The sequence below is a fragment of the Hippopotamus amphibius genome, chromosome 17 (genome assembly GCF_030028045.1).
Source record: "Hippopotamus amphibius kiboko isolate mHipAmp2 chromosome 17, mHipAmp2.hap2, whole genome shotgun sequence".
Lineage (NCBI taxonomy): Eukaryota > Metazoa > Chordata > Mammalia > Artiodactyla > Hippopotamidae > Hippopotamus > Hippopotamus amphibius.
Window position 1 is genome coordinate 5,244,942 of NC_080202.1, and position 27,022 is coordinate 5,271,963.

General features: G+C 40.5%; 1 protein-coding gene across 12 annotated transcripts in view; it reads right to left on the minus strand.

The window, feature by feature from the left end:
* Positions 1-27,022, minus strand: part of MAP2K4 (mitogen-activated protein kinase kinase 4) — a 95,176-nt gene that overhangs the window by 29,663 nt on the left and 38,491 nt on the right. For all 12 annotated transcript variants that reach the window (XR_009049895.1, XM_057714186.1, XM_057714184.1 and 9 more), the window contains one exon: positions 10,796-10,970. Coding sequence is in view for 11 of the 12 variants with exons in the window: in XM_057714186.1 (XP_057570169.1) it covers positions 10,796-10,970 (175 nt within the window). In the remaining variant the exon portion in view is untranslated. The remainder of the gene's footprint in view (positions 1-10,795; positions 10,971-27,022) is intronic.

The following is a 27,022-nucleotide window of genomic DNA, read 5'->3' on the forward strand; positions in this document are numbered from 1 at the left end:
TAATTTTTATAGGCATTTTAATTGCATTAACTCCTATTTTAAAAATATAACTTTAAAAGTGTAGCTGTGAAAATACTAATTTTGGAAAGCAATTCTTTTTTAAAAAGACTTAATAACCCTATGTTTCTAAATTGAAAAGACAAAGAACTGATAATTAGAGACAAACGGGGAAGAAAAAGCAAATGACCCTCTGGTTGGGAAAGATTTCTACCTACTAAAGAATTCTATTAATAGATTAAAATTTTTTTTCCTACTTTTACTATTTTTTTCTACTTTTCTATATTTACAAGTGTAAATATACTCACACACACTTATAAAACAGTTTTAAAAGATGTCCTCCTTGCTGGTTTATTTTTTGTTTCCCTACACTGGTTAGATGGTTTTCTAAATTTGCAATAAGCCTCAATAGTTAACATCAATAACTGACTCTGGGGGACCAATTTCTAAAAACATTGCTGTTGCTACAGAAAGGATACGTGTTACTACATGAACTGGAGGCCTAGCTGAAGCCCCAGGATATGACTGACTGTAATAGGATTATTACTAACCAGACTGGAGAGAAAGCTCCTGGCACAGCTGTAATCGTTGAGATCGTCAGCATGGTAGGAAAATCTATTCACCTGTAAAATATTCTTTAATGCCACTGCTGGCACAAAATAGAACATGGGCCTACTGCTGGATGGCCTACTGCTCTAATCAATGCTTGTCACCACCTCCTCACGCTTTCTGAACATCTCGTCCAAGTGACAGGCAATGGAAGAGTAGCTGCTTGGTACTGCATCTCAATTGTTTGAAACTGAGCAAGTACAGCTTGCTCTTAATTATACTAAAGTTTTAGGGTTGTACTACAACATTTACTATGGAAGCAATTAATAAACTAATTCAAAAGGCCTAAAGAACTCAAAGAGGGGATTAACTATAAGCATACATCTCCTACAATGACAGTAGCTTCAAATTAATGATTTTAATTCAATAAAGGATTCAAGTTGAACACAAATAACTGATGAGTCAAACGACAAAGTACTTAGTAATAAAGTCACCCCCAGGTACAGTTTCTAATCGACCATTGAAGCGATGTGCATGGAAAAGATTCCTGCCATATGAAGTAAGTAAGGCTCAGCTCCCCTAATAAAGGGAGCATGGTCACTAAGAACGGAACACATCGCTGAGAACACACCTGCCTTCCCCTCACAGAGGTGTCCTTAGTGAGGGCACCGGCAAATGCAAGCACAAGAGGAAGCCAATTATACCAGTTGAAATTCTCTTGTCATTTAAATGTTCAGAAATCAAATGTGTTGATAAATGCCTTGAATTACAGGAAATCTTCATTTATTGGTATCATAAATTTAAGGTTAATGTTTATTTGGGCTAAGCAACCCTTCTCTTTTTTTTCAAGAATGAGGATGAAAAGCCCACACAAGACTACAAAATATTTAAGTATTTAAGAAGATCATCTCAAGGACCTTAAATTAAAAAAAAAAAGTTTTACTTTCACCCAAATATCATTAAAATCACTCTTGTTTCTTCATTATGGGGCTACTGAGCTCTTTTACTTGTCACTGTTTTATTAACCTAGGTTAAGTTATCACATGCTCTCAGGACAAAATTATACTTTTTGAAAATCACTCCACATTGCATTTCCAACAATGAAGTATTTTCAAATTATCACCATTTGACTTTATTTGGAAAACAATATAGAGAAAACACTTGAAAGCAAAACAAGAATTACTACCCTGCTTATATACACAGGTTTCTACAGTGAAGAAATTTATATACCTGAAGCTAAAAAAATATTTTTAAAATTGTTATCTGAATCTGTATTCAAAGCTGTTTTATACTCCTAATAAAGCTTTAAAAGCAGGTAAATGCAATAAAAAAAAGCAAGTAGCTACAGATCATCAATACCAAAATAATGCCTATTTAATAGATGCTTAGTAGAGACACAGGGAAAAAAGGATAAATCAAATTCCCAGTTCCCTGGCTGTAGGACCATTAGTGCTATACATGGTTCTTGTGCAATTAAAAAAAAAAAAACTCCAAAGAGCTTCACTTTTTCAAAACAACCTGAAGCTAACACAACATTGTAAATCAACTATAATCCAATAAAAAAATTTAAAAATAAATAAATAAATAAAACAAACAGCCAATTCAACTCATGTCATTGGCTGAAGCAGCCACAAATAAAGTTACTAGAATTCTGTCTGGATCAAGCTCCAGTAATAGAAAGTTAACAAGTTCCACAGACAAGCTAAGAAAATTAAGTTAGAAATTGCCCTCTTGCCCTCTCCTACTTCATGCACAGAACACAGCAATGTCTACTTTGAGAACAGTCCCAATCATACAGAGATACCAGCAACATGTTGAAAGTTTGCTTTCCTTCTTCCTTTGCAATGTGGCATTTTAAAGTCACTGATAAATTTAAATATTGACAGCTTATACCTGGCCTCATCTGGAATGCCTCAATTTTTAACAATTTGTATTTAAACTATAAATACTCCTTTGCTGATATGAACAGCTATTTAATTAAACGAAGCACAGCTCCAGATGTCCTTTAATCTTTCACTGGGATCTTCATACACACGATTCTCTCATCTTTTCTCCAAACACTGCCAATCTGACCCCCCACACAACTTGTTGGTACTCATCAAGGAGGAATGGCTGGGGACAAAACTAACTGATGCTAAGTAAGTATGAAGGACTTTCAAGTTGATTGAGATATATTATTAGGATGGAAAGGGATTGGGAGAACTACTAAAACTAAATTCACTGAAGGCCTGGCGTGGAATGGGCACAGTGAAAGAAGCCAAGAGAAAGGATGGAAACAGGCAATACACACTCGGAAGGAAACCGACCACCCCTCCTGACTGAGATACCCTGACTGCACTAGTGTCACTGTTCAGTTTCTCTTCCTTTCCTGAATTTACTTTCAGGGGTTGGGAACGACATGGAGAGGGGGTAAAGGGAAAGAGTATGATGATGACCCAATCACTAGGATGGCTCGACTGTGGCAAAGGGAAAAGGAAAAAAGGCCCACAGAGCAGGTCCTCAGAAGCACTGTCTCCAAGGGACACGTGGCCTGGGGGCTAAATGAACACCTAGCTGATTCCGGCAGTGTCCTTGCTACCCACTCTGATTCAGAGTTAACCCACATCTCCGTGTCAGAGTTCTCAGAGCTATCTCAATGGCTAGAGAGGCCAGGCACACACCAAAGGACTGGGGCCCTTCTCAAAATGACCCCGGTCTGTGTCTCCCTATGTCCTATGTGAGAACTCCTGACTCTCACCAAAATCCCAGAGTTGTTCTACCTACAAACTCAAGCTATCAGAAAAGCCCAGGCCAATGACCAGCTCTATCTGTTGGATAATATGTGTGTGGAGAAGGCCCTCTGGGTCACCTGATCCCATTCGTGTTTAGAGAAGGAGAAAATAGGTCATCATATACTCAAAAGACTCAGAGTAAAGAAGATTAATGACAAGTCACACATGCTCTTGATTAAAAACAGTAGTTCCACAATGTGTAGGACAGATGATTCTAGGATCTGGGAGTTTCAGGCAAAGAAGATACAAGTCATCTGCAAACATATCGGGAACCAAGAACTGAGAAGTCCAGGAACTGACTTTAGAAAGACAGACATGAAAACAGCAACACAGTCAAATAAACTTACAAAATGTCTATCAATTCTAACTGATACTCCTTCTGTGTTTTTGTTTTGAAATGGAGAAAACACATGGGGAATGAGATGTGGGGAACAGAATAAATGGGAAAAGTAATGTAAAAGGGCATGACCGCTAGTCCTGGCAGGTAAGGTCTCTGCCGAGTCTTTGAAGGGCTCAGCCGAGGGTCGAGAGGGCAGTGTGACAAGGTGCCCGTGTTCAACTGTGGCTGCTCAGAGTAAGTGAGGAATAAGGTGGGAGTATTCAAATGTGAAAGAGGGGTGAGTTCCCAGATCAGGAATTTGGGCATGGACACAACAAAACTCAGCAAGGTGATATATTCAACATCTATAGAGGAAATCAGTGTATGGCTTTAAAGATTATCCTAGGCACTGACTAAAACAATTTAACACGGAATAAAGTGATGCAAGCTATTAGTATCGGGGCCATTAGGCAAAGTGCTACTTTCAATTTACTGTCAACCAAAATCAGAACACCAGAAGGTCTCTGCCCTTCAGCAAAGTCGTGTGGGATCTGCTATCCCCTGCAGGTAGCTCGAACTCATCTTTCTGTGGCCGTGGTGGCATCCCTCTACCTGAGCACCTCTCACCATCTAATGTGACCAACAGTATTTGTATGCTATGCTCAAGTGGTTGCCAAATGTCTTGCCAAAAAGGTATGAAAATTTGAACAACCACTCACAGGACAAGAACGAGGTCAAAAGCTCCCTGTGTCAAGCTTCAGTACCGAGTGGACACTGATAAACATCACCCGTGCAGGAATCCTAATGCTGGCACCTGAGCAAACACAGCACGTGGAATCCCGAGTGGACTCCTCTCCACAGAAAATAGACAGGGGTAGAGTAAAGGTCTGACAGCATTTCATTTAAAATCAAACGAGGAAGAGGACAGGGATTTCTTAACTGATATAACTGTAATAAAGATATTTTGAAAGTGTCCAGTTCCTAGGATCCACAAGCACCAATACTGCCATGGCAGAAGTGAACCCTGTCCATTAATCATTCCCTGCCAAAGACTCCTCCTAAGGTTAGTATCTGAGAATAAAATACAAGCGCGAATCCACTGCTAGTCAGTGGTTGACTTCAGATCAACCTAAGCCAGTGAGGTAGGGGACAGGAGAGCAAGGATCATACTCAGATCCCCAAGTGTCCCCTTGGATTCTTGCAAATATTCGACCCTTACAAACAAATATGCTGCTTTTCCAGCAGAAATGTCCAGAATTCAGCTCTAATACAAAGTTGGAAAACCCCAGAAACCACTGCAGCACATCAATGAGCTAGCCCCTTCCTCTGAGCTACAGGAAACCCTAGGCATTCTTATTTTCCTAATTTCAAAACAAAAATTCTATATCCCACAGATGCAGCAAGATTCTTAACCTTAGCTGCTAAAGAGTCTCCTAAACAGATCACACACAAAAATATCCATGATACCTCACAATACTATCACTGACAAGGTCAAAGCAGATGGCAACATGAGCCAAAACAAACAGTAAAAAAAAAGGGGGGGGGGGAGCACAAAGTATTTGGAATGCTGATCACAGATGTAAAACTGTTTTTCATGTCGAAGAGTAACAAATTTTAAGTGTCTGTTAAATCAGTTGTTTTACATTATGAAAACACATGCTTTTACTAAGGCAGGAAGAAAGGATACTAACTCTTAATTGCAAAACCATCCAAGTCTTTAGAATCAATTTAATGAACTCTCAATTGTACCTTGGTCAAATTAATGAATTAACAGTAGGACCTCCCCTTCTTCTCACTGAGGATACCGAGGCCCAATTAATTCCTTCTACATATCTTCTGCTGTGCATCACCAGAGAACGTGCAAGGTCAGTTCCAACAACTTATGTGATATCACATCATGGGAAGACCCGCCCTGAGGACAAAGTAAAATGACAAGCTTGATACGTATTGGCAAGGGTGGTATCATCTTCTTCCTCTTCACTATTTACATCACCCACATATAAAGAGCACAATGTTAATCTCAGCACTGAAATATTCAAGGGCCTAAAGATCATTAATGACAGATCAGGACTTCGGTACCCACGACAATACAGTGAGATAAGAGAGAAATCTGATACTCAAGCAATTTCGGAGGCATGGCTATAAGACAACAAAGAATGATAGAAAATATGCAGGAGGTACATCAAATATTGTTCCAGATGATCCTCATTTAGAGTGGGATGTGATAAGAAGCTCTTCTCCAAATAACTACATAAGTTGGGATATAGTCATATGTCACAATTCAGTCAGGTCAGCCAGGTGAACGTAGAAGGCTTCAGGAACTAAGTATCCAGAATGTTCAGAAACACATAATGGTTGATTAAAGTTCACCGAGAGCAACCATTTCCAAACTGTCCATGTGGACCCCAAAGGTTCCTCAGAGCTCATGCCCTAAGGGCTTCTGATGTGGGTAGGCACCTCCCACTCAGTGCATCAACCAGGATAGCACTAATTTTGTCTACTTTATTTGTTGGGTTTACACACGATTCTATTAACAGAAAGAATCCATAGTCAGCAAACCACTAGGAGCAACAGCAAAAAAAAACACATACACACTAGGAGTTCCAACCCCCACTACATAAGGGACCCGGGGCAGCCCTGCCAAGCCCTTGGGATCTGCCCACTCCTGGAAGTCATCCTTTCACGTACACTTTTCATTTGCAACACAACATTCAAGCAACATTAGCAACATAAAATGATATGGGACAATCAACTGTGGATTTCTTAATAAGCCCTCTGATCTAGCCAATCAAATGAGAGCCTACAACACTGAAATCCAGTCTCAATTCCAGACAAGACAGCCATGGCTTCTGTATCCCACAAGTGATCCAGATAACCAAACACTAGCACTCTGGACATTTGAAACTCAACAAAACTGCCAACAAAGCACTCTATACCATCAGAAAGGAGTTTTTCAAATTTAAGGCCACGCCCGTCAAATATCATTCTACTGCTTTCAGAACACTGTGCAAGACCAATGCTCGAGACTACAATGACCCTCCTCTGACAATGCTCTCGGTCTCCACACAAATTACTCAGCCGTGAAACTTCTGACAAACGGCAAGGGCCCCACTGCCCAGCCATGCTCTGCCGACCCCTGCCCCCCAACACCCACAGCACGGTCTGCACAGAAGGCCTATCCAGCGTGCAGATCGAAGCCCCACGCTGTGCAGGGAGGGCTGAGCTGTGGGTGCTGACACTGTCAGGCAGAGGGCTCTGGTCCTTCCCACCAGGCATGGGAGTAACTTAGGTCTCAATTCCAGCTCGGGGGCACTGACATCAAGATCCAAATACCAGGGAGAGGCAAGAATGCACGAATCTCGAGATCAGGTTACCAGCCTGGGATCAGGAAAACTTAAATCAGTGCAACAGGAGGGTTGGAAGAGCAGAGAAAAACACTGAGGGTGGAAGGAGTAAGACAAGTTAGGCAGATCACCACGAACAGGAAAACACCTGAAACCCTTAAATACAAGGTCACATTACTAACTCAGCATGGCCTAAGCACCAAACTTCAAACAGCCCATCTGTTTTTCTGATTAACTCAGATAAATTCTCAATTAGAAGACTCAAAGCTCATCATAATGATCAACAGTGACGCCCTCAGTGCCGTCCTACCCCGTCTAGTGGTCCCTGTCAGCTCCAGTCTCCAATGAGACAGGAGCTGTACTCCCACGTTAACCCTCCAACACCCACTCCACTGCCTTCTGTCTTTAGGGACAGCAATTTCATTCCCTTTCACTCCCTCTCCTTCCCATTGTCTTCTTTCCTGCTCTGCCCTGTTTTCCTCTCATAGCCTACAAACAGGAAGACTGTGTGCTCCTTCAAGAAGTCAACCTGGACCTAATTAACAACCAGGGAGCGGCCGTCCAGAGAGCTAAGCAGACGCCGGCTTCACTCTCCCAGGCTGGTGACTGTGCATGTCTAATCTTTACATTCAATGGTTAATCCACCATCATGCAAAATGGGGCATGAAATAAATGTTATCTGCAGAGGATACTGATCCAAGCCTGAAGTACCAGCCAGCATCAAAGGACGGCCTTCCTGAGCTTTAAAAGACCCTGCAGCAAGCAACAATGGCTTTGCCCTCAGCAGTCCTGTGACTCAAGTCACTCTGGCAGTTAAACAAACCAGTAATATTACTCCCACTCACATAAGAGTAAGACCTGATTCCCTAAGCATGTGCAATTGAAAATGAAGGATTAGTTTCCCACATCTTAGGTCTAACAGAGAACCTCCCTGGCAGCTTGGGAAAACGTCCTCAGACCAAAGGTCAAGAAATTACTCTAAGTATAACTCTTACATATACTGTGTGTTATCTTGCTGAATCTGAATTATTATATCGTAACTGATTTTTCGACTAAGTCTTGAAGATAATTATTTCCGGTAACTAAGAAGTCACCTTTTCAAACATTTCTTACATGCAGCAAAATAAATTTGGGGAAGGGCTCCCTCAAAACTAAAACTGAGAAATAATAATTTTAAAAATTCAGGCTAATACCACACTTCACTTTGGCACAGATACTGCAAGCAAATCTTAGGATAATTTCCAGGATAAGTTTAATGTTTAATAAAGGAATCCTTCTATATTCCCAAAGTGCATAATAAGACACAGTACAGCACTGCTTCAAGTGGGTTCTCATTTCACTAGCACCAAGGGACACTTACAGGAACGTGAACCGCTGTCTCACAGTCCCTTCAAATCTCCACAGTCCTGCTCTCAGAGCTAAACCCAGTGGGCGCTCAGGAACACAGCCATCTACATGTAAAATGTCAAATCAGAGTCCCTGACTGCAAATGCCTGTGTATCTGCACCTGTCACTCTGGTCTGTGTGCCTAAGTGAGGGGCGAACAAACCCTCTCAGGTGTGATGAAGGCTAAGTGTTTTCAAAGAGACCGACGACAATACATTTTAAAATGCGTGGTAGGTGGCATACCTCAGTCATCAAATTGGTATCAAATTTTAATGTATATTAATGCACAAACACTTACTCTTCCAACATTATATGAACTAGTGGAATCCAATGCTTACACCCCACCAAGATGTTAACTGGAATGTCACATGACCAGGTTCAATGAATGTGTGGCCATGTCTCATTTTCCCCTTTTTCTTTTTAAATTGTCCTCCCACCACTCCCCATGCTAAACTATCATGCTTGCGCAGGAATTCAAGGTGATAAACAAAAGATAGACAGCATCAGCTGGTGAGCACAGACGTGACAGTTATCATTCTGTAGGTCCCACGACCACCTTAGAAGTACTTCTTAAGAGTTGGGGCTTTTAATAGCATTCCAACAGAGGATCTCAAAGTAAGAGCAGGTTACAAATGGCAGACAATTTCCTATTTTCACTCTTAAATTCTTTCAAACCTTGAGTAAGCATTATACAGTTCCAAATGTTAGCAAATTAAGAAAACCTTTAACATCAAAATGAAGGAACTTCTTTATTTACCTTTAAAACCTACTAACCATGACTAAAGTCTATTCCGATTACCAAAACACATAACAAGGCTGATCAACACAGTAAAGCATGCACAGCACAGGCTGAACAACAGGCACACAATCATCTAAAAGCACCTCTCCTGCTATCTGGGAGAAACATCTAGAACTTTAGTTACAGAGCACACCTTCCCCTTGAGCCCCAGCAAAGTAAATGTGAGTGTCATGCACAGGCAGTACACAAGGGCAACGCAACACTCGTGCGGAAAAGTCTAATAAACAAATTGACTTTCTATTCACACTACAGTGAACAACGTAAAAAGAGAGAAATTATTTTACAGTCCAAGAAAAACAACACTTTATTTCAACAGATAATCCAAAGCAGTGGCCTTAGCCTGTGCATCTTTAGAGGTCTGTGGTTATATGCAAAATTTTGTATATGTACACATCTTCCCAAGAAAAGTCTACAGTTCTCACCACACTGCAAAAGAAGTACGACCAAAAACAGGTTAAGAACCCACAGAGAGAATCCTAAGGTTTCCTCCCACCATTAATTTTTCATTAGTTTTATACAACCCAGCAAAGAGAAATGCTCAATAGTGAAGGAGGCTAAAATAGAGTAATATTTTGCTCACAATAAACTTCAACACAGGTAGCATTTTATATTAATGTCACACAAATCCACTTCCAAAAGTCAAGTAGGAAACAGGCTACTCCTCTCATCAAGCCGTCTTGGTAAACTCTCAAAGTAGGGGGCTAACAGGAAGACGATTAGCTGAGACAGTCTGCAAACCCAACCTCAATTCTTGCAAACTAGGGAAGTATTTGCTCCCATAAGAATTTTAAGTTCAATGAGAGTGTGACCGTAACTCGTTTTTCCCTTTTAAATTGCCCTGCCCCCCACTGTCGATTTTCCTGAAAGATCTTACACAGAGCAAATATTCGTTAAACATCTGAACAAACACATGAACAAATTACAATGACATGGGCCCACTGGGAGCCAGATGGAAACCATCAGTTCCTCAAAGGTACCAACATAAGCCTGCCAGGTACAGTCTAGGGGCCAATCTCCACTTCTGGCCATTCATGGCAGTCACAGTAATGACAGAATGTGACAGCAGTATCACGAAGTATGCGTTTCAGTACAACCTTGGAACCAGGGCACAGGGCAGTACTGAGTGGAGGTGAAATAAACAGAGAAGCCGAGCCGGTCAGGACCGAGTAAGGTTGAGGTTAGTGGCAACAGCATGTGCGTGGTTTCCAGGAAACCGTCAGCGAGCCTGCTGTTAGCCCTAGCCCCGCACCCTGCCCAACCCAGTGTGCCGCCTCTTCGTCCAGCTCCCGCCTGTGGTGCAGCGCAGCGCTGCCCTGCCCCCAGGGATGCGGCCACCCGACCAGAACTCACCTTGGCAGTGGAAGGGCCTGAAGTTTAAAACACGTTAATGCGTCATGCCAAAAGTGCAGGCAACATGCACACTTCACAACTCATGTTTCCAGAGGTAGAAAACATGCCACCAGGAAGACAACCTCTGTACAAAACACCCTCCAAAGAATTCGGAGAGACAATTTTATAAACACCCATATTTACCACAACAGTAAGAGAACAGAACAACAGTGTTTTTACTGCACCAAGAAATTGCACCTCATGGATTAAAGTACCAAAAATAATTATGGGCATCACCTACTTTAACTGCCATTATTTGCCCACTTGGTTTGTGGACCATTTTGTTGACAGAACCATAAGCTCCTCGTCCAATTTCTCCAAGGTCTTTCAAGTCCTCTGCAGTGAAATCCCAGTGTTGCTCAGGGGAGATCTTCAGTTTTCCTGACGATTCAATGCTGTGTGTTCTCAGTCTCTCTCTGTTAAAATATTGGGAAGCAATTTTGCCACATTTTAAATAGGTTTTGACTTTTTTCTTTTAGCTAGCACTGATTAATGCGTGGGAAATTTTGTTTTCTCATCAGTTACTAAAACAGTCTGAGCTCCAGGTTTCTGGGAATTTTTTTGTTTGTTTGTGTCATCTTGATTTTTAACACACTGAGTGAATTAAGAAAGGCCTAAATTTAGGTAGTCGATAAACATAGCTTTAATGGGATTCATAAAACCAAACTTCCATTTACTGAAGAAACTAATACTGCAGACCAGTTTCATTTCCAAATACAAGATCTTATCCAAACTTTGCAAAACTGCATTATCAAATGCAGAATCCCAGTGCTACAAACCTCATTTCCAAGAAGTTCTTATCCTACCTTACCCAACATTAATTATTCCAGGTCCTCAATCCTTAATACAGCTGTTCACAAACTCTGCTGTTCATCAGAATCACCTGGGGATATCTACTAAATCCCAATGCCCAGACATCATCATATGGCTATTTTATCGGAGTGTGTGGGGGTAGGGGTCAGAAAGCTATATTTAAGATCCCCTGTGATTCTAGCAAAGTTTGGGAACTAGCACCTTAGGGCATTTCCCTGTTCGTGTTAATGCCGCGCTGAGGTGGAAGAACAGTTAAACAACTAGCCAGCTGGCTCTAGGAGGAAAACCGCAATGTGCCATTCAAAATTGAGCCTCTCAGCCCTTGATCAATAAATAGAGCAATGGGGTTAAGAAAAAAGAATGATTCATGGACAGATGAGCTCACTTGTTACACATTTTCATTAAAGAAAAAAAACATCTCCAAAATGTCAACCCGGAGATCAAAGTATTAACTTCTAACCATACTTTGTAAAAAAGCAAATCTAACGAGAAATGTAAACTCAATCTTGTTTGCCTGTCTCTCTCTCACATACGTACCAATGTGTAGGAATGGACTGTATCAAACAAGAGAGTTCTACTTTTTTTTCAATTTCATATTAAATGATCAGAATCGCCTTTAAAATCTGATCTCGTGATACAAGCAAGAACATGATTGTTTATCTGCTCCTTCTTCCAAAATTTAGGAAACGTTTTATCAGATTAGTAGAACTGTTTTTTGTAGTTATTTTTAAGGTTCTCATATATTTAGAATTTTAAAATCACTCCTCCAGAATAATCATTTATACTAGTATTAATAATAACCAAGAGTCAAGGTTATAGTTAAAAGGGTAATACGTTTTGTCTAAATAACAACTTAGTGAACCAGCCTTCCAAGTGCCAGATTCTCAAATCATAACTGTAATAAGTCATAATACCAGCTTTCATTCAAACAAGTTCTTTTCAGTTTACAAAATACTTTCACCAATATTATATATATGCTAGCATCTGGAGTCACAGGAAGCCCAGAAATCAGTGGCGTAGGTGATCATTCAGGTACGGAGGTGAAGCCTGAACCGGCTACGATGGAAATCAGATCTAGGCAAGCAGATCAAGCCCAGTGACTAATTTCCTCAGTAACCTTTCTCACAAGGTAGACAGATTAAGCCAGGAAACAGTCTAACATAAAGAAGTTCCACATATAATGACTACTGTTCTATGATCACTGGCTAGACAGCACCATCTCTACGGCTCCATTTACTCACTGGTGGACTATACAGCACTAGCCTACCGCTGAGGGTAAGGTGGTGCCCGTGGCCTCCCCTCCCCTGGTACAGACACGTCTGCGTGGGCTCCTCTGTCTGAACGTGGACGGGACCTGCCAACAGAACACGGCAGAGGCTATCATTCACGATGACACTGTGTCATATACCATTTGTTGCTAGCATTCCCGAGAAATGAAGTGAGTATTTCATTACTACATAAAGCCAGACAAAAACAAGCTATAATATCATCTATTACATTAAAGATCGAATTTGAGAGTTAGGAAATACCTCTGCTGATAGCTTAGCCTTTTGTATGGTTTCTGGATAAGACCCTTTTTTCTTTGCAAAAGTAAACAGTTTGAGCTAAGGGATGTGGATTATCTTCTTAGGCTAATGAAAATGTTCAAAAATTGAGTAAGGTGACAGATGTGTAACTCTGAATATACTAAAAGCAATAGAATTATACAGTTTAAATGGGTGAGTTGTATGGTGTATGAATGGTATCTCTGCTAAAAAGAAAAGGATGAAGAGAAGAATGTGATACTACCCAGCATTCCATTTTCTCACTTAGGAAAGGAGTTGTAAAAACCACAGAAAAACATGCTACTGTCATGCCATCAGCAAGGCATGTTCACAGAGGCTTCCTTCATACTAGGCTGGCAATCGTTCCAATAAAACTGAGTCAATTTCACAGCTACTGTTATAAGAGTTAGTCCAACCACGATTGTTTCCAAAGGTAGATAAAGCACTGCAGTAAACAGACCTGGAAGCCTGACCTGAACCTTTACCACGGAACTCTAGCAGTCAATCACTGAGGCAACTGTACCAAGAGGCCAAAACCCTAGTTACAGTTTTTTTAACTTTAGGCAAATGTATCAAACAAGATCTAAGTGTTACTTCTACTAGACAGTATCAAGAACTCCCAGTCTTTTCATTAATAATTTTTTACCTGGAAATTAGTTTGACTCAGTTCCACAAACCTGTAAGCTATCCTCAATGCCTTTGCCGTATCAGTAAACAAGTTACTTACTCGTATATTCCTTCTAAAGTAGGTTAAGTGCTCTACACAGGCAATACTTAAACAGGACATCCCACCATTGTCTTTGTTGGGTCCACTCAAGAAACAAGCAAAGGACTGAGGTTCCAAATTTCAAATTAACCCAAGTCTCAGACAGGAATACAATCCTGGCCCCCTTTGTAGCCTTCTACATAGAAAAGTCCATTAGAAAAAAGTCCACAGAAAGATCAGTAATATTCTCCTCTGGATTTAGAGGTCTTTAATAGGAAAACAAGTTTTAGCAGTCTTTGTTGTATTAGGACCTGTAATTAGATTATCAAATGATACACATTCCAGGTAAAAAATCAGCTACGCATTTACATTTTTTTAATGCCTTACAGATCACAAACCTGAGTTAAACATGCTGTATCTCTTAAACACAGTATTTCAAACAGTATACAGTTTTGGATAGATATTAGCAGCACCAGGGAAGTTGTTTAGGTATAGACTGACGTTATCATTAATATATTTTCTCCTCTATAAAGGTGAGTTGAATTTTAGTGGCAATAACAGACTTTGGTGAAATCAACAGACACCACCAATACAAAGGAATAAAACCTAAAAAAAAAAAAAATCTATCTTATTGATTTAAATCAAATTGAAAAATCAATTCATGGACATGCCATATCTTACCAACAGACAGTCAATGACTAATATAAATAGACTGGGTGTTATGTCCCATGTGGTCAATATCTTCATGTTCCTTTTCAGAAGACAACACTCCCTGGCTTTACAAAAGGATGTCACATGAATGACGGGAAAATATCAAAGATTTTAGGGCTTACTTCTCCCAACTGTTTCAAGGGAACACTTATTCCTCCCACTCCTCACTGTTTCACGCTGAGACATCTAGTCTCTCACCTGAACCCTTACTGATGACCAGCAAATGTAAAGAAGAAACTAAACACAGTCAGCTCCATTCCTCTCCCAAAGCTAACCTGCCTACAGAGAGGGTGCATGTGCTCTCACCGTGTCTCTCTCATGCCTTATACCAGCCACTCATGCCACTCACAGGGTGGGTAAATCTAATTATTTGAGGGCAGGAGGAGTTAGCGCCATAAGTCATTTTCTGTCTGTGAGTTTGCTTTTGTTTTGTATATAGATTCATTTATATCACTTTTTAGATTCCACAAATGTGATATATAGTATTTGTCTTTCTCTGTCTGACTTACTTCACTAAATATAATACTCTCTAGACCCAGCCATGTTGCTGCAAATGGCAATAGTTCATTCTTTTTCATGGCTGAGTAATATCCATATACATATTTATATATGTAAAATATAAATATAAAGCATCTTCTTAAGCCAACTGTTGACGGGCACTTGGGTTGTCTCCATGTCTTGGCTATTGTAAATAGTGCTGCTATGAACCTTGAGGTGCATGTATCTTTTCAAATTAGAGATTTTGGTTTTTTCCAGATATATACCCAGGAGTGGGACTGCTGAATTATACGGTAGCTTTATTTTTAGTTTTTTAAGGAATCTCCATACTGTTTTCCACAGTGCTGTACCATTTTACATTCCCACCAACAGTGTAGGAGGGTTCCTTGTTCTCCACACCCTCTCCAGCATTTATTGTTTCTAGGTTTTTTAATGATGGCTATTCTGACCAGTGTGAGGTGGATACCTCATTGTAGCTCTGATTTGCATCTCTCTAATAATTAGTGATGTTGAGCATCTTTTCAAGTGCCTGTTGGCCATCTGTATGTCTGAGTATTTTCTTTGATAACCGATTTTCTGGATCAAAATGAGCAACCTGTCCATCTACTATTTAATACTGAATTATCACTATTTTATTTTAATTATCATCCCTTCATTGACCCAGACTAATCTATGAATTCCTGAAATCCTACTGATTCCAAAAAAAACCTCAAAAAACTGTGACATAATGTTTCAGAACATGAATCAGTCTGGGCACTGAGAAAAGCTTTATTTCTATCTAACGTGTCTAATAAAGCTGCCCACGGCTTTGTATATACGTGGGGGACTTTTTTTTTTTCTGAAGAAATAGAGTGGCACGGCTAAGGTTACCTAGAACAGCTCTAGCCCCACGCCCCACCCCCACCCCTACTAAACACAGGGTTTTGCTGTGCAAATTCAGCAGTAGGATAAGTACCAGAACCTCTTTTTCCAACCAGATTACCAAATCCTAAATCCCTCCTACAGCTACACAGGTAGAAAAGAAATTTAAAAAGAATAATCAATCATAATCCAGAGAAAAGCACTATTAATTCAGTACAGATCCTTTGCACATCTGCACTATGTGGACAGGTTACACGATGACCTGCCACGCATGCGAATTTACAGACTTCACTGAGCACACTGTTGACGGACCAGCCACCACAGGGTCCAGATGGTTGCGTAACGCTGCCTGGAGCGTGTGCGCTAAGCAGCAGCAGCAGCAGCAAGAGCCCGTGTGCCCAGCGCACAGCACCCTTTCCCTCAGACCATCCTGAAAGGTGATTAGGGTTCGATCACTCTTAAGCGGCATTTTGACGATTACTCTTAGAGCTGGGTGTTCTGAGCTATTTGGTAAACAGCGTTTCTTCTCTACTTAACCGCCTGAGATGACACCCCTTTAGCCAGAGTCCTCCTAAACAGGTTTGTTTTGTTGTAGCTGCTTCTGCTAAAAAGTTCTTTTTCTATCAACATACCTATCAACCCTTTGTCCTGTGTTGCAAACATTTCTCCAGGGTGTTCTTTGCCTTTCGATTGTATTTATGAATTTATATATGTAAAAAATACGGCAATTTGTATGCTTTCAAATCAATCATTCTCATCCCATTCTTTTCTTTTGCCATCATGCAGCATCATTTAAGTTCACGTCCACATGCAGTACGGACTTCATTCCGCCACTGCATTTTCAGTCTCCTAGCAAATGTCTTTTTTTCTCATCTACCTCCCTTTTCAGTAATTCTGCTGCCTATTATCCAAATTTGTTCTCTCCTCAATATTTTCCAATCCTTTTTTATAAATGCCATGATTTCTTCTACCTTATTACAAATGCTAATCATTCTTGTAAAACACGATTCTGAATGTTGCAAAATATCATATTCGGAGATGCTCCTTCTCAGAGCACTGAAGACATCATGGCCTAATTCCACAGCTCTCCGCCCATCTCACAATGCGCGTCTGCAGCACCTGCACTCGGGCTACGATGCAACATCAGGAGGCAGAGTGACGCTTACACCTGAAACAACTGAAAAACGGACAATATCTACAGGAAGGCCTTGAAGACCCTGGACAGCATGCAACAAAGAGCAGTGAGCACCGAGAGACAGGGCACACACAAGGTGACCTTACAACCACCCCAGCTTCCTGCCTGAAGAGACTTCACAGACTGCAACACAGGGAGGGCAGATCAGGCAGCTCCTCACGTGGAGGCGATGGATCTGGGAGTCTGTCTGGGGAGACCGAGATCTCAAGACAGAGTGCTGGATAAGACAGAGCTGCACAGAAGGAGAGTCCCACAGACACAGGGGGCCCCCTGGATCAGCACCAGCTTATAAGGAACCTACACAAGCCAGAGGAAAGAACCACCCAAGAGTATCTGAGGGAACGACACCCAGGCTCATACAACAATTCTTATTCCTGCCCACAAGAGGAGAAAGCTCCACAATTCATGGGGAATTCAGGAAAGCACCAGAAGTATCTGGTCTCACCTACCAAAGCTAAAAACCAAGAATTGAAAGGATAAAACTATTTCCAAGGAACTTAACCAGAGAATAAAGCTCAAAAATATTTACAAGATACAAAAACAGCCAGCACCCAATGCAATCTAAAACCATTAAGTGTGCAAAGAAGCAAGATACTAGGACCCACCATGAAGAGAAAAAGCAATCAACTGAGAGTGACCCAGAGATGACACAGCTGCTAGAACCAGTAGACGAGGACAGCCTAACAGTGCTGACGACTGCATTCCACACGTCAAGAAACTGAAGGACGGAGAGAAGGACCAAAGCAATCGTCTGGATACAAAAGCTACAAGGCGGCAGGAGGAAACTCCGGGGATGATGGACACTTTCGCTACGTTGCCTGTGGTGCTGGTTTCACAGGTGTATACATATATCAAAACTCAGCAAGTGTACACTTCAAATACACGCGTGCCAATTACACATCAAAACTGTTAAGAAAGAGAGACTGGTTTTCCTTGGGCCCCACTCTGTGTGTAAGGGCTCTGCCTGTCGCACATCTAGAGATGAAAGCACGTGGACGGTGTGAGGCATCCTGGGCTCAAAGTGCACTCAAAGCACGCACTGCTCCAAAGGCAAATGCTCCCACCCCCAGTCTCCTAGCTCTCTAACACTGTGCTCTCAGCTGACAGCAGCAGATATAAAAATACAACTCTCAGTCTACTTTGCTGCCACAATCCTTCCCTGCATCCACCTACAACACTTCTCAGGACGACCACACTATACAGCAGAATGTCTGCATCCATTTCTCCTCCTCCTCCCATCCCTCTCCAGTTATTTTCTGTAGTTACCAGTGAGGCAGGAGGGCATGAAAGGGAATGAAGATGCTCGGTCTTGGAGACCAGAGGCACAGAAGGGGCGCCCTTACCCCAGGCGGTCTCTGCGGGAATGCTGGGAGACGAACCCTGGGTACGTTTCTTTCCGTTACCCTGACTGTTATTCTCATTAGCAATCAGATCCAGCATGTAGCATTAAGTTGTCTCAATTTTCTCTGTTTCATGTTTTCACCTTTGTTTCTTAAATATTTTAGCAGGCGGCTGCTACTCACACAACATTTTGTACTACAAATATGTACTACAAATATGAAATTAAAATCAGCACTTTACTCCCTCTCCCTCAAGCAAATAAGAACCAAGAGTCTGAACCACTTTTCATTCCTAAACTGTAGCTAATTTTAACACTATTAGTATGTGAATTGCCGTTTAAACGCATATCTATGAAACAACAACTCTCAAGCTTTTATTATTGGGGGGGGATATTTATCCAAATAAGTCAATGAAAGAAAAAGATTCTATGGAAATAAATTTTATTAACAAACATTTAGTTATGCATGTATTTTATATATCTACTTGAAATCTAGTGTATTTTTGAATTCCCTATAGTGCTTAAATTTTAGCTGGTATGAACTATGATCAACCAGCTTAATTTAATCCCAATCTATGCTTTAAACCTTATCTCATTCTATTTCCTTATGTATACTCCAGATGCCAATAAAAAAATTAAAAGTTAAAGTGATTGTTGTTGGATTTGAATCTTCCTCTGAAGCTATTTAAGCTTAAGCACACAATTCAACGTAATATACAACATATCTTGTTAAAGGAAGAAGAGAAGAAAATTTCTATTCCTGCTGCTTCCTAAAGTCTCAGTTTGGTGGTCAAGATACACAGTCACAGACTACAGAATTCAGTTAGAAAGAAAACACAACCTTCATCCAGGCCTGCTCTTCAGGAAGCTGTGCCTGAAAACCCTGGATCAGGCTTAATATTCCCCCTCTGTACCCGCATATGGTGAAACCAAGAAACACCCAGCCCACGGCAAATGCCTGATCTGCAGTCCCAGTGACATGTTTTGAAAGTATAGCAGACTAATTTGGTACTGCTTATTCTTATTGAACCCAAATTTGCATCCACTTCTAACCATCTTTGTTTAATTCTTCTCATGATTATCTCCATCAAGTCCACAGCAGAGGCTTCATTTTCAGGAGCACGGGTAAGGATACAGGTACTAGGCTGGGGTCCCTGAGATCACAGAGTGAGGAGGGTTTTCTCTGCAGCTCCAGCACCCACACTGGAATCCCATCTACCATTTGATTCTTCACCACAGGCATATGTCACCCTTACAAATTTCCAAATATACCCAAATATGCTAAATGAAACTTTCACGGGATGCAGGGATAGAGATCTACTATCATTACTATGGCTTATAAATGTGCTCAGAAAGTAAAGGAAACATCACAGACCTCTCCTGCTTAGTCTATACGCTCTCATAATGATACAAAAGCTCTCCAACCAGAGCAAGTCTCAAACTTATGGCTCTATTCACTCCACCCATGTATGCAATCTACTTATTTTAAATCATATACGTATTTCCCATTATCATACTCTAGTCATGAGTTTAATCTCTCCAAATTCTGATTCTTACTTCGGTTCCAACTACCCTTCATTAAATTTCCAGATTCACATTGTTATTTTTTAGGGGGTGGGAGTTGAGGAGAGGCTGATGGAGACATGTAACATTAGACAATACTCATGATTTCCTGTGAATATTTTAGTAACTTTTCTCCTGCGAATATTCCAGTGCTACCCCTACACAGCTGCTTCTGTTTGCATCACAGAGGCCATCTGCTATGATTTTAACTACACCAGTATGTACAGTCCTTGAAAAGTAAGTTTAACATCCTCTCCAGGAGGTCACCAAGTATACTTCAGAGTACATGCCTCATAGGTTTCCAAAGGAAACTTGCCAGAAACTGGCTTTTCTCAACACAGAATGTAGTCTAAGAAGCCAAAACCCAGTTCTTCAATACCATGTGCAGCGGACTGAACTGTGGTCCCAACAAAAGACATGTCCATCTGGAACCTCAGAAAGTGACTTTATCTTTACAGATACAATTAAGAAAACAGTTTCAAGAACAGACCATCCTGGATTAGGATGGACCCTAAATACAACGATAAGTGTCCCTAAAAGAGACAGACACACACAGAGAGACACAGGCAAGTACAGTCAGTAACTGCAGTTATGCTACCAAAACCCAAGAGACGCCAGGAGCTACCAGAGCTAGAAACAGGACAGGAGGCTCCTCCTCTAGAGCCTTCGGGAGAAGCATGGCCCTGCCAACACCTTGACTTCCAATTTCTGGCCTGCCAAACCCAAGAGAATAAATTTCTGTTGCTTTAAGTCACCAAGTCTATGGTAATTTGTTACAGCAGCACAGGAATCCAATACACCATCTAAATCGCAAGTCATCAAACTTTTTCTGTAAAGGGACAGACAATAAATATTTTAGGCTTTGCCATCTACACAAGTCTCTGTGGAAAGTATGCAACCAAATGGGTGTGGCTACAATCCAATGAAACTTTATTTTCAAAAACTAGCAGCAGGCCACATTTGGCTCACGAGCTCTAGTTTGCTGACTATATAATCTACATGACACCTAGTCAGCTAAGTATCACCTATCATTTAAATGACCTAAATTCTATCTATTCATTTTTCATATCATTTCTCTTTCAAATTTACAATTATGCTCTGGAGGATAAGAAATTCTAATTATCTACCCAAGTCCTATAGTTTTATTTCCAGAATTTAATCTCGATATACATTTCAGGCTTTTTCTTAAATACTCTCCACAAATCCACAGGGAGTAGGACAGATTGGTCCTCCCCTGACTCCCCCCATGTGCAGGGAAGTGAGTACACAAGGCAGCAGCAAACCTCCCCACACCTGCAGCAGCCCTCGCAGCTGTGTATCCTTCAGCAAGCAACAGCTCATTACCTCACCAGCGTTCTCCTTCCTGTACAGGAGAACGTGATTCCCTAAGCCTGCCAAAGCCTGCTACTTCTCCTTTGATAAATAAATGTCTTCTTGTGTCTGGAACTACCATCCATAAGACCCCTTCATTATCTAATCAGTCTGAAGTGTGTTTTCTCCTTATTTCATTATCACATTCTTCTACCTCATTTATCTTTATCTTGATTTCCTCCCAATGCTATCAAACATATGTTTCTTCCCAAATTATTTCTTCCTCCTTTTCCCCAAAGCTTCTCTGATTTTAGCAAGCCAGCATATACTAAAATGCCTCAAGCTGTTTTACTCTCTCCTCAGAATATATATAGATACAACTCATAATCCTTAGACAGGAAAATAAACATAGCACATACCCTGCACAGCACTGCAACTGTTCTTCTGTATCCATTCTGCTAGGACCACTAGATGAATACTGCTGTATGCATCCTTCTGCAATGCAGCTCTGTTAATTCCGGAAATTTCCACGGTAAACGCAATCTGTCAGTTGCCATGGAAACTGCCTGCTTCCTGGCACTACTAACAAAATGAGTATCTTTGCTAAGATCTAAGATGAGGCAAAAAGAAAAACTGAAAAGATTTCTAGAAGAATCACTCAAAGACTCCAAAGACAAACATTCAAACTCTGACATCCATATTCAGTGAACAGAAGGTATTAACTGATTTATGAAGTAGAAAGCACTGTTTTTTAAATCACCAAGGAAGACAGTCATAGAACAAATGTCCACATTTACATCCTGCTGCACATTCCCTAAGAGCTGATCGTCTGTCAGTTGTACTCAAAGCTTATCCACTGCAATGGTTTTTCTGGGCTGTGCTTCTTATAGAAAAGGTTAGGAAAGCTGCCCTAAACCAACAGGTTACAAGTTTTCATAAGATCCTTTCCCTATTTGGGCTCCAATCTCCACTGGTAGCTAAAATCCCATCCCCCAAAGTACTATGAGAAATCAGAGCAGTTTAAAAGGGCATCTCAGGTGTCATCACCAGCAAAGCAGCCGAACTAGCACTCTCAGAACATTAGACCTAGCTGACCCCTCCCGCCCTCGGAAACGATACGCAGTTCCCATGACATCACATTCTTCGGGTTTGCTTCCTACCTCTCAAGCGTCTTTCCTGTCTCAGCCTGTTGGTCCGCTCGTATCCAACCTCTCAATGTCAGATTCCCTCGGGGTTCAGCCCTGGACCCAATGGTCTCATCAAGATACACTCTCTTCCTAGACAACATTATCATCTATATGCTGACAACTCAACTTTTTATCTGCAATCTGTACCCTTTCCTCTGGGCACCAGATTCTTATATTTCAACACCAGATTATGTCTCATGTTTACCTCCTTGCTATCTCTGATAAAATATTTCACAGGCATCTCATACTTAACACATCTAAAGCTGAACTCTTGCTCTTCTGTGCTCCCTCACCCACTGAAACTCCAGACGCAGTGGTCCCCATCTCAGTAATGGCAACTGAATGCAACATTCAAGACAGAATTCTGGAAGTCACTATGAATGCCTTCCTCTCTTCACAACCCACATTCAAATTACTACCAATTTTCATTAACACTACCTCCAAAAATCTCTGGAATCTGTCCATTTCCTTCCACCTCCCCTGTCCTCAACCTAGTATCATTATCACCCATTATACTTCAGCTACACTACCACAGCCTTGCTGGGTCTTCCTAATTCTATTCTTGCCTTTCTCCAATACGTACCCCACACAGTAGCCAGAATCATCACTTTAGAACGTAAATCAGATCATGTCACTCACCTACTTACACTACAACCTGCCACGGCTTCCCACTACACTTTGTACCTCACCCCAACTCTACCTGCAAGGCCCAGCATCATCTGGCCCGTGACTATCTCTACCCTTAAACCCACTTCTCCTTCCTCATCCAATCATTCTCCACTCAAACTGGCATTCTTTCAGGGCCATAAAAAGCTGAATCTTCCCCACCTTGGTATCTTGAAACTTCAAACACATGCTATTCCCTCCACTTGGACCACTCTTATCAGGCCCTTCCCCGAGTCTAGTAAAACCTGCCCAGCTAGAGAAGCCTTCCACGGCCATCTCCTCACCACCTCCACTCCAAATAGGCCCGTCTTCTACTCTCTCACGGCATCTGGTTCTTGTCCTCCAACAGCAGATATAATATTTATAATTCCATTCATTCATTCATTCATTCACTCGCTGAATGTCTGTGTCTACCTCTAAGCCTTAAGCTTCACGAAGCAGCACTCACATCTCTTTTTTCAACATGAAATAGCGAGTGCCCGCCACAGTACCTAGTAGATGGCAGGCATTCAGCAAACAGCTGCCGAATACATGACAGAACACCTACCTGGTTGCTTTGATTTCTCACAGCTGTCAGTTGCTCACACAACTCTGATGCACTTCCTGGGCTCTATGCGATATCCCTATACCCTTCCCCTACACTCCCCTTTTTTGCACGTGCTGACACCCCAAGCTAAGGAGGAACACGCCTCTTGCATGTGACTTCCATGGCTCCCCAATCAGGAGAGGCAATAGCAACCATGCGGGTACCTGCAGTGCTCTCTGTGTCAGCGGTCCTCAACCAGGGGCTACTTTGCACCCCAAGGTCCAGAGACACTTGTCGCTGTTACAGCTGAGGAAGGGGGTGCTATGGCATCTTGTGAGTAGAGTCCAGAGGTGCTGCCAAACACCCTACAACACACAGAACAGCCCCCACAGCAAAGAGCTACCCAGCCTAAACCGTCAACAGTGCCAAGGCTGAGAAGACACAGCGGCTACATCCAAGTCTCCTAAGATAGAACAGCCAAAAACTGTCAATCTATAAACATTAAATATTTTTTAATTAAAAAAAAAGTGCAACATTTCACTAACACAGTTATTCTTTAAAACATCATTTTTAATTAAAAAGTGAAAATAAATTGCCTATAAAAGGCAATGAAAGATACACAACTGACTGAAAAACAGGGTATGCGCTAATTTAGAAATATCTTCAAGATGTACTATGTGACAAAAAAAGCTACAAAGCAGTGTACAAAACTACTTTTTGTACAAACATTTTCATGGTTTTATGCAAATTGCCACATATTTTGATATATGAACAAGTTTTTCTGCAAGGACATTACACTTAATAGAGTTGTATCTTCAGAGAGAAATATTAAGGACATGGAGCTTTCTATATCAATTAAATTCTCTTACTAGAAGCATAAATGACTCATTTTTTAAAGGGTAACTTCAATTATCTGGACAGTAAAATTATGGGCCATTTTGGTTTTCTTCTTTACACTTCTCTGTATTTAAAAATAGAGAGAAAAGAAAGGGAGGGAGGAAAGAAAAAACCACTGGTAAATGTGCTTTTAAAAGCACAGTAAAGACAACATGTCTCCACACTTCTTTTAGGAGAATATAACTAATTAGGGGTACACAATACCCCATGGGACTTGATGAATGTTCTAGATTAATCCTCAAAAGATACCTGATAAACTTCTTTAACTTTTCACTCTAGGTTTCTTTCAAATATCATGACAAGGGAATCCAATTGGGAACAAACAAAATTTGTCACATGCATAAGAGCTGAATTCAATAAAAACACAGGGTTCATACACTTATCAAGTGACTGATGAAACACACAGGTGCTTTGAGAACAAGAACAGAAAACCACAAGTACTGTTTAGTGAGAGTAAACAGTAGGCTCTTAATTGCTATTGTCACCATCTGGCCTTTCTGTAATTGAAGTGTCACTTTCATGTAGTGAAATGCATAAATCATTAAGCACTGAGTTTGAGGAGTTAATAAACACATACACCCTTATGTCTCACAACCCTCACAAGATATACGACATTCCATCACTCCGGAAAGTTCTCTTTAGCCATGCTTGTCCGTCCCCTCCAGAGATACACGCTGAGTTCAGCCACCATAAATTAGTTTTGCCTCCTTCAGAATTTCACACATACAATCAAAGAGCGTGTCCTCCTCCTGTGTCTGGCCTCCTCTGCTCAGGATTTTCTGTGATTCATCAATGTGACTGTGGGCATCAGGACTGTTCTTTTTTACCATTGAGAATTTCACTGAATTATATACCACAACTTGTTTATCCACTCTTCCATTATTAGACATCTGGGTTGTCTCTAGTTTGAGGGCAATTACCAATAAAGTTTTTAGTGAACACTGGTATGCAAGTCTTCCTGAGGACATTTTCATTTTGGGTAAATAATAAGGAGTAAAATTCCTGAGTCATGGGGTAGATGTATGTTTAACTTTATAAGAAACCATCAAAGAGTTTTCTAAAGTCATTGTACCACTTTCTACCTCCCCGACAACATGTGAGAATTCCAATTACACCCTATGTTTGCCAATATACTGCATGGTCTTTTAAATTTTATGCATTCTGGTGGTATGCAATGGTATTTCCTTGTGGTTTTAATTTGCATTTCCCAAATCAGTGATGTTGTTGAGCAAGGTGTTCACGTACTTATTATCCATTCCTATACTCTTTTGTGAAATGTCTGTCAAGTCTTTAACCCATATGTTTCTTTGTTTTGTGTTGTACTTCATTGTATTTAGTAATGGTCTTTTCCAGATATATTAACTGTGACTGTTTTCTCCCAGTATGTAGCTTGCCTTTTTATTTTCTTAAGAAGCTTCTGATGAGCAAAATTTTAAATTCTGCTAAAATCCAATTTATTATTTTTTAGTAGTTATTTCTTTGTCCTGTCAAAGAAAAAGAAATCTTCACTTATGCCAGATCACAAACTGATTTGGATATTTTCTTTCAGAAGCCTTATAGAATTTTTTCTCATAGATCTATGATCCATCTCAAACTAATTTTTACATATGGCATGAAGTAGGAATCAAGATTTATTCTGTTCCATTCCTTTTTCCAGTTGTTCCATCACCATGGAAAGTCTCTCCTTTTTTCCCCAATGAACTATATAGGCAGTCTGATTTAAAAAAAAAAAAGCAATGGATTTTATCCATTCCTCTGTTGATGGACATTTAGGTTGCTTCCATGTCCTGGTTATTGTAAATAGAAGATGTGGTACATATACACAGTGGACTATTACTCAGCTATAAAAAAGAACAAAATAATGCCATTTGCAGTAATATGGATGGACCTAGAGAGTGTCATATTGAGTGAAGTAAGTCAGACACAGAAAGGCAAATATCACATGATATTGCTTATTCAAAAAAAAAGGTACTAATACACTTATTTACAAAACAGAAGTAGAGTCATGGATGTCGAAATCAAACTTACGGTTACCAGGGGATAAGCGGGGCAGGGATACATTGGGAGATTGGGACTGACATATACACACAACTATATATAAAACAGATAAATAGTAAGAACCTGCTGTACAGCACAGCAGGTGCTCAATACTCAATTGAGTAGAAACTCTACTCAATACTCTGTAATGGCCTATATGGGAAAAGAATCTAAAGAGTGGACACATGTACTGATATACGCATAACTGATTCACTTTGCTGTACACCAGAAGTTAACACAACATTGTAAATCAATCATATTCCAATAAAAAAAATTTTTTAATGGATTTTATGTTTGTCTACTGGACTTTCTACTCTATTCTGTTGATCTATTTGTCTATCCTTAATGTCCTTTCACAAAGCCCTAATTACTGTAGATTTATAGCAAACACTGAAGTTTAAGTCCTCCAACTTATTCTTTTTTAAAATTGTTTTTGGCTACTCTAGGTCCTTTGCATTTCCATATAAATTCCATGTATTTTAGGTCTTTAAGTTCTCTCAGCAATTTAATATAGTTAATATTATATGTGTCTGTAGTTTCAATGTAGAAGCCTTATGCATTTTTCACTAAATTTATCACTAAGTATTTTATACTTTTTCATGCTCCTACAATCA